Source organism: Aphis gossypii, chromosome 2, assembly GCF_020184175.1.
Source record: "Aphis gossypii isolate Hap1 chromosome 2, ASM2018417v2, whole genome shotgun sequence".
Taxonomy (NCBI): Eukaryota; Metazoa; Arthropoda; class Insecta; order Hemiptera; family Aphididae; genus Aphis; species Aphis gossypii.
In genome coordinates, this window is record NC_065531.1 from 8,327,478 (window position 1) to 8,342,307 (window position 14,830).

Consider the following 14,830-nt stretch of genomic DNA (forward strand, 5'->3'; position numbering starts at 1 on the left):
CGAATATCACGGACTTTAGATCAATATTATGAGCAACCACGGTCGCGAGATGAGATGTGCGATCTGCGCATGCGCACGCGTACTCGTCGCATATTTATTCAATAAACCGCACCTCTCCCTGGGATATTTCATAGAGTATAAAGTGTATACTCTATGGGATATTTATTCGAAAAACTGTATTCTCCCTGGGAGCTCATGAATGATAACCATAATATATACTCGACAAGTATACACATACGCATGCGTAAATCGCGCATCTCATCTCGCGACTCGTCGCTAGCATGTGCTTCAAATTGCTAACATAGGCTAGATAGGGCATGGGTTCCATCTAGAGAGCCTAGATTATAATATAAGCTCTCTAGCTGCTCCATCCCACAGATATATCTGTGCTCCATTGCCTCCATACATTGTTAGATGATCTAAGCAACAGACCAATGGCGTCGTGGAATTGTATGATAAGTGATAACACAGTATACCAAGACCGCGAACCAAGATCTTAAATACGTCATATTATTATATCTAATATCTACGACCAAGATGATTTTCGTTTTTCTTAATTTTTCTTGTCAATAATAATAGATATTAGTATATTACGGTTATTTTTTTACTCTAAGGTCGAAACTCACTGCGTCACGTAGTATAGGTACTTACATATTATTCTATAACTCTGGAATTAGTGAAATTCACGACTCACCTAACGGTAGCACGTCGTGATTCCTTGAATTTTTTATTACACGAATTAAAATATTATATTTATATTTATTTAATTCGCGGTTTCTTAGATGATACTAAGTTATTATTTTCCGTGTAATAGGCCTATTTCTTATTATATTTTATGATCTAAGGTGAATTCACCATGATCGCGGTGACGCGCTTGTTGATCTCGTGAATTGTGTGTTAAGTACATAGGATCGTGTCGAACGTGGGTGTATAATATATAATTGGTCAGGTTCAAATTGTGTAATTCATAATTACTACACTATTTATGATACACCCAATACCACCTAATACACAGATATGCCTGATGTGAAATAATATTTATTTATACTTATGACCCACAGACTTCTATCCTAGAACTGTTGATTTTTGTTACATACCTACATATAATAAAATATATACAATGCGAAAACTATTATAAATTGATAAAATATTTATCCCATATTTGTAAAATAATACTGTGTACCTAATAAAAATCCATTGGTACATTTAATGTATACCTAATTAATATAATTAAAAATAAATACAGTTATGAACAATATGACTTATAATTCAAATATAAGACAGTCTTAAATATCTGAATATCTCTATAGATAGGTACTTCAGAGTTCAGTTTAAAACTATGGCACTGAAAATTAGCTAAAAATCGAATTGGTAACTGAATACAGACATTGACACATTTTTTTTGTTATAAAATGAAGAAAAATATATTATACGTGACGATCTTGGAATTTAGTCAATTTTGATTATATTATAAGTCAAAATTGACGAATTTTGACTTTCGCAATCGTATTCAAGACTTTTGAGGTACGCAAGTGTGTTGTGTTGTGATGTGGAATAACAATTCTACATATTATACGGTTGGAGTAACTGACGAATGTCTCAATATTAACTCAAAATTACTGTGCATAGTGTAGGTACGTCTCCAAAGTCCAAAAATACAGTGCCATTGTGGTGAATGGAGCTATTCTGGAGTTGGTCTATTTGACTTCCACTTCCCTTAATTATAAATCACTGTAGGATACAATTAGCTACAGTGTGTCGGTATCCGAATCATATCTTATAAATTAAGAATTATAATTTAAATTTTTGGGGAGAAAACATGTCACACTCGTTGTATAGTGTTGTACATAAGCCAAGTAGTTACAGAAATTCTCTTACCTACACCGTTATACACCACTTCAGTAGTATGGTATGGCGGCGTATCGGCGATCGGGCAGTGCAAATTTTGTGTGAGCTACAGTAGTGATTAGGACGATTTGATATAAATTTAGTTTTTAATTCATAGTCTGGATGATGAAGTGATAAAGAGACATAACACATCGGGATCGACTACCTTTAAATTTTTTTTAGGAAGGTCGAAAGTGGATGGGTTGGAAATGACCAACAGTTAATAATTTACACAAATCAAAGAAATTGTCTACATTTTATTTTAAATCTCATAATGCTACAGCTAGAGAGCCTAGATAATATAATAGATACCTATTATTATCTAGGTTTCTCTAGTTCGAACTTTGTTATTTTATAAAATACCTACCTACTATAAAATTGATGATTGTGAAAACATTTAATTTTAAAATAATTATATTCATTAGGTAATAGGTATATAAACAACAATGTATTATGATTAATAACCATATTAATTAGTTTGTTAATTTTAAAATGTATACTGCCATCACATTTTTTTATTAGATATTCGATTAGGTACTAAAAAAAAATTAAAAAATGAAAATTAAGTAAGTACATCATTTAAGTAAATAAAATCTATTACCTAGGTTTTGTTCGTGTAATGTATTTTTAAATATATAATAATTGTATTTATAATAGGATTTTTATTAATAGGTATATGAGTATGAGTAGAACATCCATCATATTCTATTGTATTTTTCAGAAAATAATCACAATTCTAGGTCGACTATTAGTTTTTTCCCCTATGTTAGACTAATATTTGTCGTAAATCTTGTCATAACCACATAAACCAAACATAATATATATAGGATAATATAAGTCATTTAGTCAATTCCAGTTCAAGAACTTTCATTTGCAGCAAGGCTGGATTTGACAAAAGGCATTAAGGGTAAATGCCGCGGTATTTTGGAGGCCCCTACAAAATTACTTAAGGACATAAAGGTCCCTATTTTTTTACCAATAGATATAAAAAAATATTAAAAATACTTTAATATAACATGATTAAAATGTATAATAAGGTAAACTATACTTTTATAATTTATTATTAAATAATCAATATGATTTTATATGAACAATAAGTGATGTTTTTAATATCGTATATTCATAAGGTTGTAGCACGAAGAGTCGAAGACAAATTGAGAAGATAAAGAAAAAATGTATTAAATCAGTCGTCTCCAGTCCCCACTATCATTTTTGACCCGGAAGGCCGGAAGTCTATCATAACTCTAACTCGGTCTTGTAGATATAGCACATAGATATTTTATACTTAACAAAGTAAGTTAGTTATTTATAATAGCAACTGGCATCCTGTGGTAGCATCACGAAACATTTTTTTTTTTAATATTTGGGTACCTACCTAATTTTTTTTAGGGTTTATAAATATTTTTATTTTAACCAAAATGATTGAATAATAGTTATATATTGACTATATTGTTTTTAATTCAGTGTAATGATAAATTAGTTTTGTACTATTATAGACATATTTTACTGATATATTATCTGAAGTTAATTATAGGTAGGTACCTTTTTACTAGGCGGCAGTCGGCACATTATAGGTAGGTAACAAAGTGCATACTGTACCTAGTGTACCTATTATTGTATGAAATACCTAATAATAAAGGAAGTAAGGAACTATAACCGAGAAGATAATAATATATTGTATTTGAAGGGTAAGGGTATTATACTTATTGGAAGTTATTGGTTAATACGTTAAAAACATTTTTATATTTTTATATTTTATTTTAATATGTTTAACATTTTTGTGTTGTTTTGTAAAATTTTAATTAAATACAATTTATAGGCTACTTATGACCATGGGCGCCCATTGGGGAGGGCAAGATAGGACACTTGCCCCCCCCTGGACAAAAAAAAATATTATTAACTTGTAACTCAATAAATATTAGCATAATATTATTAGTATCTTTATTATCTTACATTTGAAAACTTTTTTATTTTGACCACCCCTAAAATGTTACCTATGGGCTCCCATGCTTACGACAGTTAAATACACCTACTTGATCTTTTATAAGATCGATAAAAATAGATAAAAAGATGAACTATTGACAGTGGTTGCCTAATGCCTTGGTAAATAGGTATATCGTAAATGAAGAATACCTGTATTATTGGTGGGTTTCCTTGGAATGCCCGTGAAAATAAGAGACAAATAGTAGGTATAATATAATATCTAAGTGGTTTTAATTATTATACTTAAAATAAAATATTTTTGAATGAGGAATACTTTTAGTTTTTATAATTTAAAATATAGCAAAATAAAATACATACACCAAAAGGATTTGAATTTTAAGTAGAATTATAAATACTACTCATATAGACCTATAAAAAAACCACGGTTAGGTTAGGTTATTATAACCACGGTTAAAAATAGTATAGAAATCCTGTTATAATAGTCGTGTTATATACTTTTTTAAAGTACTTTTTATAACACTGATTTATACCTACCAAACACTCCAATGGCATTTCTATGTTAAAAATACATAAGTACAGTGGAACCTCGATAACTCGAATCGGTTGGTGGCGAAAAAAATTCAAGTTATCCAAAATTTGACTTACTGAAAAAATATAAAATATATGTTGTAAAGTAGAAGACAAAGCATTCCTTCGAGTTAGGTATCGAAAATCAAACTTATAGAGTTTTGAGTTATCGAGGTTCTACTGTACATAACTATACTTTGGTGTCAAGTAATTTTATACAATTGAATAAGAATATTTATCAAGCCATTAAAATAAAACTATATTTTTAATTTTTATAAAAATGATTTATCATAATCATAAATCATTATTAAATAATGTAGTAAGTATTTCTTTTTATTTTTGCAGTAAAATAAAGGATAAATTGATAACATATATAACTGATAAGTTTTAACACAAACATACAATTTTATCACTTTCCACTTTTCCAATTTTCTTACAAAACTCAAAATTAAGTAGATACTTCATACTTTCATAGATATAATGGAATAGCTTAACAATTAACAATACACAATTATTACCTATACAATTTAAAGTTAATTTTGATGTTATTTAATAAAAAGTATGTAGTGAAATAAAAGCAATGACTACCGAAGGGCTTCCAGGATTGTCAACTACTGAAGCTTTACATACATTATATAATGAAATATTGTCGCTCAGAAATCATATTAAAGATCAACATACACAACAGTACTTTCCATAATTTTATTATATTATGACCTGTTTTTTTAAGTAGTAATATACTAATAATATATTTTAAATAGGGGCAAAGATAGATTATGGATCCAAGATGCGTTGAAACATAATAGTCCATTTACTAGTATCTGTTGGATTACTGCTTTGATCATTTTTGCTTGTGGTTTTTCACTGATCATCATTAGTTTAGTGTACGATGAAATGTTTTATCTGTTTGATGATGGACTATTGTTATTGATATTATTAACTACCAATCTTGCTACTGTATTATGGGATAACAAATTAAGACATGAAGAAATGTTTACCAAGCTTGATAATGTGATGAAAAAACTTAATTGTAAGAAAATATTGATATTATTAAAATAATATTAACATTGTTTATATTTTTAAAATAATTTTATTCTTAACTTAAGGCTATAAAGATAAATGTCATTGGAAGAAAGAAAATTATCCACATTTATGTATGCCATTTTCTCCATCAGTTACTTTACAATGGACTCAACGTGATGGTGTACTTGTAAATTTACCTTGGGCGTTATTGGTAAAAGGTGATATAGTACTTTTGAAACCAGGACAAACTTCTCCGTGCCATGTTTCCAGGCTTAGGGTTTGTAATCTAATATACCTGTATAGTATATTGTGTATATTATATACTGTTACCTACAATTAAATATAATTCATAAATATTTAAGTATTATAAAATTAAAAAAATCAAAAAAATTATATTAAGTACCTATTCTAGAATTTTTGTGATGTTGATTTGAATGCCTTTTATTTCATGACATTGGTAATTTAAAGTTATCAAGTATTTAAATTATATCAATTAATATGTAATAATCTTCTTAGTAAACATTTTAAGTTATTTCAGTCAATATAATATGCACATAATACATAATTATTATATGCAAATTATTATTATAATAATATATTTTTTTTATACTAAGTTCATGTTAAGTGTTTTATTATTTTTTTCAAAGGTACCTAACATAATCATTATTTTTATCATACATTTTGTAATAAAATACATTTTTTTTGTGAACAGGATAAAGATAAATGGGCTCCAGCAGAATTGACTCGATGGGAAATATTCAATCCAGATATTGCATCTACTATGAAAAACAAAACCACTGTACCAACTATGGTATCTCGTAATCCATTAAAAAATGTTGCATATATTTTAAATGAAACCCCATATTTAAATAATTTGAAACTTGCATTGGAACTATCACAAAATAGACCATGTAGCTTTTACACAAAATGCCTCTATTTATTACAAATAATATTCATGCAAAAGTTTGCTGCTGCTATTTTTTTGGTGAATATATTTTATTTTATTTTTTTATAAAAATAATAAATGAATGGTTTTTTATATAAATATTTGTTTGTTCTTTAGGGAAGTACCATTTTAACTGTTTGGTGGCGTTGGTCTTATGTCACACTTTGGTTAAAATCTGGTACTTGGGTATCAATGTTTATTGTAATTCCAATCTCTATACTTATTCCACTTCTACCATTGATGTTACCAATTGCATGGACACTTATGACATGTTATGGAAATGCTGTATTACAATCGTCTTCCATAGTTCAGGTTGTTAAGATATTACATCTCTAATCTTAATTTGTTCATAAATTATAGGATTAAAATCTCCACATTTGACTATGATTTTAGATTTAGATGTTAGCTGATTGTAGTGGCATTTTATTTAAGGTTGCAAATAGGCCATCATTTTCTACCAAAATTCACTTTCTTCTTAGAGCTCAATCACAGTCCCTTTAATATCCTTTTTAACTATTGTAATACTGTTTATAAAAATCTTCAATGTTAACCTCTATCCTCTAATAATTGTATGTATCCTAATCAAATCAGTTTTTAAATTTATTTTATTTACTAATTTTAAAATATTTTAACTTTTTACTGAATTTTACACTCACAACTAATATTTGTATTTAATATAGTTTGTTCACTCTTATGTTGAAATTTAATGCAATTTGGTTATATTTCACCATAAAAAAATATATTTATTATTTGTTTCCCAAATTATTTCATCTATATTTTGATAGTTTAACAATTAAAAAAATAGAACAATATAAGTTGAAATCAAGTACGATATATTTTTTTCTAGATTTTTTCATAATTGATAATTTAATCATTTACAGCTATACTATTATACTATTATCAACTATCTTGTAATAAATATAATAAAATTGAACCTTAAATAGGTAAAGATGTAGTGTTAATAGTTTTATAAATATCTACATATAATGGTTTTTTTATTACACTGATATTTAATTTCCTCAACTTGCAATTTTTTGATCATCATAAGGTACTAATTAGTTAATAATTATAATTTAAAATGAATTACCTCCACTATACCATAAAGTCATATAATATAAATATATTATTTATTTTTTTTGTTTTTGATACTGGTGATATCTCTAATCTCTATATACAGTAGAATCTTTACAATCCTAACAAGATTGGGGTAAAAGGTCATTCATATCACCAATTTTTTTGGATTACCTATGACTCAAAAATAGTCAATTTTCTTGCTATTTAAATTTTGAAATTTATATTTATTTTATCTATAAATACTATATTAATTTATATCAAAATTATAATTATGTATATTAACAATTAACTATACAGTTAAAATTACATATTATGTATCTATTCATTTAAAATATTGATTTATTTTTATTTGAACACTAGTCCCTATATGCTGATTAAATGTCTTGTCCCACAAATGTCTAAGCATGTGTGTATTAATATAGCTATGCAACAATTTTCAAGTCTGTACCGATTAGCCTGTGTTTGGATTAACAAAACCTTACTGTATAAACTTAAATATTGTATTTATGTTTAAATAGGTATATTTATTGTTTTAGAAAAATAAAGATCTTTTTGAAGAAACTGAAACTGAAGCAAAAAACAACTCTTTAGAATTTTCATTTAAGTATTTATGGAAAAACTTTTACTCATGTATACTTGGAAATAGTAGTTTCTTACATAGATCTACTAATCTCTTGCATGTTATGGGATCTGTTACGGTAATTTATTTAAATTAATATTTAAGTAAAAAATAAATTTATAATTGTTTAATATTTGTCAAAGGCTTTATGTTGTGTCGATAAAAAAGGTATACTATCATGGCCTAATCCAACTGCTGAAAAAGTTTTTTTTTTGCAAAATCCTTCCAAATCATCATCAATGTCTAATTATGTAGATACTGCTAACTGTAAAGAAACACAAAGAAAAAGTTATGACAGTACTATTCAGAATCAAGGTATATGTTATTAAATAACATACAAATTAATATTATTTTGAAATATCAGGACTCATATATAAAATTTTAAACAGAAAATTATACAGTAGAAGTACTTGATCTAACTCATGACCGAGGTTCAGCATGGAGATTACAATTTGATGATGCAACTTGGTCAAATCACATAACTTCTTTGAAGCCTTTAGGTTTAGCGGTATTACTAAATACTTGCAACCCATCAACCCATGCTCATTATGCTCAATTTTGTGCACATGTATCTTGTCAAGCTTTATATAGTGAAGTGCTTGTTCCTGTTACCAATCGAAGGTAAATTATTTCCATTGTTTACTAATTTACCACACCAATTAAATTGTAAAAATCTTAATTACCATTATTTTTATATGTTACTGCTAGATGTCTTTGTGAATTAGCTCGACAAATAGGATTTTCAGAATCTGCTGATGATATTTTTGAACTTCAATTACAGTTATCAACTTATAGACATGTTGTAAGTTTTTAGCTAAATCCCATTAGTTGTGAAATGATAAAAATATTAAATAAATTATTGAATATGAATTTTAGCAAGCTGATGCTGTTCGTAGAGATATTAAATTTGCCAGATCATTACCAAATACTACTAAATTAAAATTTCCATTTCCTCACATGGTATGTGTAGGATTAAGAGAGAGGAGTATTGGTAAAGCTGCAACAAGTTTACAATTATTCAGTCAAGGTACAGCTGACATAATATTGGATGCTTGCATAGATTTTTGGGATGGTCATGATCTCAGTCCTGTTTCTCCATCTGTTAGGTATTTATTCATTTCTATAACTATACCATTTATTATAGGCTATAGCAGTGTTTCTCAACTTGGGAGGGGGGGGGGGTTGTGATTACTTTAACCAGGGGTCACGTTGGCTATAATTATAAAATGATAATTTACAAAATAAACTTTTTTATTGGATAAAAAAAATACTTATACCTGTAACAAGTTTAAATTAGGTACTATACATGGTATTTATAAATGGTATATTTTCTCTGGTTAATTGGTTAATGATATGATATTTTTATTGTTTAAATTTGTACTTAATATACATAAGGGGGGGGGGGGTTGCAAAGTGATTTATCATATTTTATACCTATTTTGGGGGTCGTAATACTTAAAAGGTCGAGAAACACTGGGCTATACCCATTGTTTGTGTTAATCCAAATAAAAATAAACTATGCTATTTGTAGGAAGAAAGTACTAGATTTTTATCAAAGAACTAGCTTAACAGCTTATTGTACAGCATTTTCATACCGGCCACTTCCATTACCTCCAGACAAAAGTTTCTCAGAAATGTATTTAGAGTTGCCAGCTGATTGTCGTCAATTATATTCAAAATTATGTCGTAGTCCAACACCTCAACCATGGACATCAACAACTCATAAAATAAGGCAACCACAATTTCATTCTTCTGGCAAGTATATTTTACCATATAATATACTATTTACATTTTTGTTGTTGTAATAAAGTTTAATCTTCAAATGTAGGATGTTAAATTATATTTAAGTTTCATATTTGTTGTAATAAAGTTTAATCTTAAAATGTAGGATGTTAAATTATATTTGAGTTTCATATTTGTACATTTCTTATGATTATATTTATTTTATAAACTCATAATTTATATTTCAGATTCATTACTTTTTGGTGATTGCAGCGAATACAACTCAAAAGATGTAAATTGTTGTTTTGAAACTCAGTGTAATCAAATATTCTTAGGAATGGTTACCATGCAGTATCAACCTCAATACGATATGGTAAAATTTAATTATATGAATCGCTTTAGTTTTAGATTTTTTATGTATGTATGGTAATATTAAATAAATAAATGCAATAAATAATTATTTAGGTTCAACTGATTGAGCTATTAGAAACAGCTTGTATACGATTTGTTCACTTTAGTAAAGAAAATGAACTTCGATCTAGGGTTTTTTCTGAAAAAATGGGCCTGGAGAGTGGATGGAATTGTCATATTTCCTTATTAGGTGATACTCAAACAAGAACTCGTCTTGACCCTAGGTACTAATATTTTTAATGACTACTGTTTTAGATGTGTTGATGTTTTTAATACTAATCTATCTAATTGTTGTTTAAATGCACTATTTGATTTTTATAACTATTAGCACGTAAATTTGAGTGTTGTTTGTATTTTGATTTTGAATCGAGTGAGGGTGCAGCAACTTGTGATGATGAAACTAGCTTTTTGATACCACTAACATCAACTAGTCAGTCGAAGAAAAAACTCGCTGAATATGAACATAATTTATCAGCTGATTGTTTTCCTCCCATCAATATAAATTGGTAATTTTAATTTTTAAAATAAATTATTATGTACAATATTTTTGAATAATATATTTTTTCAGTACGGCTCTGAATATGTCTCGTACAATTAGTATGTCAGCACCAACTGCTTTGAATATGGATTACGCCCAAGTAACAATAGAACATGATGGAGAAAAAATTATAAAGCCAATGCTCATTCAAAAGTATATTAGTGTTATAAATGTTAATTATATTATTTGAATAGATTATGAGTCATAAATAATGTTCCAGAGATACTCTTATGAATGATAATAGCAATGTAGTTGAAATAGAAAAAAATGGAGAAGAATGGCAATCATTAAGCTGCATGTCTGATAGTACTGATCAAAGTGCTCCTGTTAATTTTGATATGTATAATAGAGTAAATATTCTTATAATTTAATTTACATTTTGTTTTATACTTTAAACAATGATAATGTTTATAGGCCAAACTACCTCGTGGTATTGAGAATATTCGACCTCATCTAGAATGTATAGACAATGTTCCACTTTTAGTTTCATTATTTACTGATTGCACTCCTGAAGCCACTAAGGAAATGATATCCATAATGCAGCAGTATGGAGAAGTCGTTTGTGTGTTGGGATCATCTCCAAATGCTGAAAATATTGGTATATTTATGCAGGCTGATGCAAGGTAATTAGGTATTTATTTAAAACATGCAGATTGTCTGTAATGGTAAATACTCATTTTCTCAGTTAATTTGTAAAAATATATCTTTGTATTACAAAATGTAAAATATAAATACTTCAAATTAAACAATGATATTTTTTTCTTCAAATAAGAAAATGAGTATTTTATTTGCACATTTCATTTACTTTTTATAATAATTAAATGCACATAATTCAATCATTGTCTTGTTCTACACATATATTATATAAATATAATGGGATCCAATATTTTGCATCTTTCTTAACATTTTTTAATTTTTAATTCATCTATTTACATACATTTTTGAACTTTTGCCTGTCAGATTCTATTATGACATTTTCTTCTATATGTATGTACTTATTTAAAATATTATTTATTTAAAAAAAATATATTATTATTTATGATTTACCTTATTTCCATTATTTTAAATTATCATTTCAAGATTGGCTTTAATACTCTAATGAAAAAAGTTAATAAACATAAATATATTATTTACTAAATTATATTTGTGACATTAAAGTATTGTATAATATGTTAAAAGTAGTCTTATCTCAAATTTATTACATTTGAGATAAAATGTTTGATACATTGATACATATAATATAGAAAATTGTTTTAAAATAATTTTTAAAAAATAATAAAATATAATGGGTTAATTTTTAATACATTATAGCTTAATCGTTAATACTTGGATAGGATAATTAACAATAAGATTATAACTTAACACACCTATATATACCTATGAACAAAAAATATTTTTATTTTTGACTAAACCTAATACATATTCTTAGCAATCACAACAAAGTTATTAATATAAATATAAATGTAATATTCAATTTGTAATTTTAGGGTAAATACATATTATTATTTTGTATATTGTATAATATTTACCTAAAATAATTAAAAAAAAGTTTTTCTATCAGCAGTTCGTAAATTGGACAATCATTTAACATTTCTCATCTCAAAATAAGGAAGTAATAAAATATAGTAATTTTAAATCTAATTACAACAATTATTTCATTGAATAAAATTTGGTTTTAAGCAGAATATTTTTGCTATTTATGTATGAAAAATAACACTAAGACTTACATAATATACACAAATAGATTTGTTTATTTCTTTGAAATTTGATTTTTAACTACCCACGTATAATATTCATAAAATGCCATGTTTCTATAATTATATTTACTGTTATATTAACTATAGTCTTGCTATTGAGCCAATCTATCCACAAGTGTGTCAACGAGTTAGCATCATGCAACAGCCAAGTCCAATAGATGCTCCAATATCTCCAGTGGGTCTCTCTGAATTATTGAATTCTCTTCCTTGTTGCCTTTCACTTAATCGTCAAGATCCATTACCAGTGTACCATCTTATTATGGAAGTAATTGATTTTTAAAAAAAGTTGAAATATTTTATTGAAGTAATCACTAGTTCTATGACTTAATTTTATTTTATTTCACAGGGGAGATATTTAATGCAAGGGATATGGAACTGTGTTCAATTTTGGACTAGTTGCATGGTTTTGCTTAGTTTTCTTCAACTACTTGCAATTGCTCTTGTATTACCTCCTATTTTATCAGTCGGTTTGTAATTTAGTTACTTTTTAATTTTATATTTTATGTAGCCTACCACAAGCTTTTTTTTTTTAAAAAAAAATCTTATTACATTAAAGTAATTTTTATTCTATTGTTAATTTCCTTGTAGATTATTTTATTTTCTTGCAAATATTAATTTTATATACATGATGACTGTTATATAGCATTACAGCTACAAAAAATGGGTTTTTCAATGATAAAATATATATTAAGATTAAATTATAATTTTTATCACTATGCTACGAAAAGAGCATTAGTACAGCGACTAAATCTATTTGGTTAAGAATAATATAAGATATGAGACAATATAACCAATGTCTCTTTGATACTATGTTTCAATAGTCAGTGGTCTAGCATAACCATTTTTGTGCTGTTCTTGGCGTCTATATGACAGTCAAACTCTTAAAACTGTTTTACAGTTTTTATTATGATCTTTTACTTAAGTACTGCGTATATTTTAATTAATTAAAAGCTATTTATGTACTATTTATTCAATTTTAATTAAGAAAATTTATCTTATCTTCAGGCCAAGTATTATGGCTTACGTGTATTATTGTACCATTATTGTCAGTATCTTTGGTTGGAGGTCCAACAGATCCCGAAGTTATGCAAAAGCCAACTGGAAAGAATCAATGTTCAATTACATCTGAAGTAAGTTACCTAAATTGTTTTTAATATTTAAACTTGATTATATATATATATATAAATATGATTAAACTGTTATAGTTGTCTTATTACGTAATGTGGTTTTATGGCCTGAAATTTTTACCTGTTGTAATAAATATGGTGTTGCTGTTTATATGGTCACTAAGTCAAGCTTGTGATTTGATTATATCTACTGCTAATAATAATTCAACCATTGAAATTCAACAATGTTGGTATGTATACCCAGATCCTAAAGAAACTGAATGGGGTGGATGGTCAAAATTTGATCCCACTATTATCAGTGTACAAAGATTAATGTTGCTATTCCTTGTGATGCATTATGGTAATTACTAATTTTTATTTTTAATTTAAGAAAAAATAAAATATTAATTATTTATGATGTATTGCAGTTACCATATCTCTAAGTTTTGTTCATCGGGATTATTTACTTTGGAAACGAAAAATACATTTAAATAAACCTTATTTGTTCACCTCATTATTCATGTAAGTTTCAAAATATATTACTTTTATTAAATATTAAATATGTTTTATTAAATCAATGAAAACAGTATTCTAGTTCAATGGGCATACACAATTCATTATGAATACTTTGATAGTATTGAAAATAACATTAGTATTTCTAATCTATCTGTGTTGACTTTTGTAATTGGGTTCGTATCTTTGTTCCTGGTTTTCATCATTAACGAAATTGTTCATTGGCAAGAGATAAGGTTCGTTTATGATATGTTCCTTCATCAATATTGTTTTTATAATTATTTGTTATATTTGTGTTCTAGGTTAAATGTACGTTACCAAAAAAGAGCAAGATTAGATTTTGGAACTAAACTTGGTATGAATTCTCCGTTCTAAATAAGAAATACCAATTGTTAGTTGATGTTAGGTTACAAGTAGTTAATGTATGTGATATTAATTGCATTAGACTGAACATTATAGAGTTCTACTTATATAATTTTTGTAAATGTTTTAAATTATTTAAGTTAACTAATTATTTATACTAATTTAAAATATATGCTTATTTTTAGTGCTTATAAAACAAATCATTAATTTGACTATTAGAATAATGATTGTTATTTACTTAAAATATAAGTCCATTTTTACAATTAAAAAAAACTTCTAAATATGCGTATAATATTTTATTATAAAAATAATAAAAGATAAAAAATTAAATATTGAATGTGCTTATTTAAGAATTTAAAA

The 14,830-nt window shown here is 26.7% G+C and overlaps 1 protein-coding gene across 1 annotated transcript; it reads left to right on the plus strand.

The window, feature by feature from the left end:
• Nucleotides 1–4,805: 4,805 nt before the first annotated feature.
• On the plus strand, nucleotides 4,806–14,694 carry LOC114124928 (transmembrane protein 94). Its single transcript, XM_027988380.2, has 24 exons — nucleotides 4,806–5,085; nucleotides 5,160–5,428; nucleotides 5,505–5,698; nucleotides 6,134–6,406; nucleotides 6,485–6,679; nucleotides 7,978–8,139; nucleotides 8,204–8,375; nucleotides 8,450–8,681; nucleotides 8,769–8,862; nucleotides 8,937–9,166; nucleotides 9,592–9,815; nucleotides 10,031–10,155; nucleotides 10,248–10,417; nucleotides 10,565–10,699; nucleotides 10,762–10,884; nucleotides 10,952–11,081; nucleotides 11,146–11,354; nucleotides 12,576–12,753; nucleotides 12,835–12,955; nucleotides 13,494–13,618; nucleotides 13,694–13,955; nucleotides 14,023–14,116; nucleotides 14,182–14,343; nucleotides 14,410–14,694. The coding sequence occupies exons 1-24, from the start codon at nucleotides 4,979–4,981 to the stop codon at nucleotides 14,480–14,482; spliced, it is 4,059 nt and encodes a 1,352-aa protein (XP_027844181.1). The 5' UTR covers nucleotides 4,806–4,978; the 3' UTR covers nucleotides 14,483–14,694.
• Nucleotides 14,695–14,830: the final 136 nt, after the last annotated feature.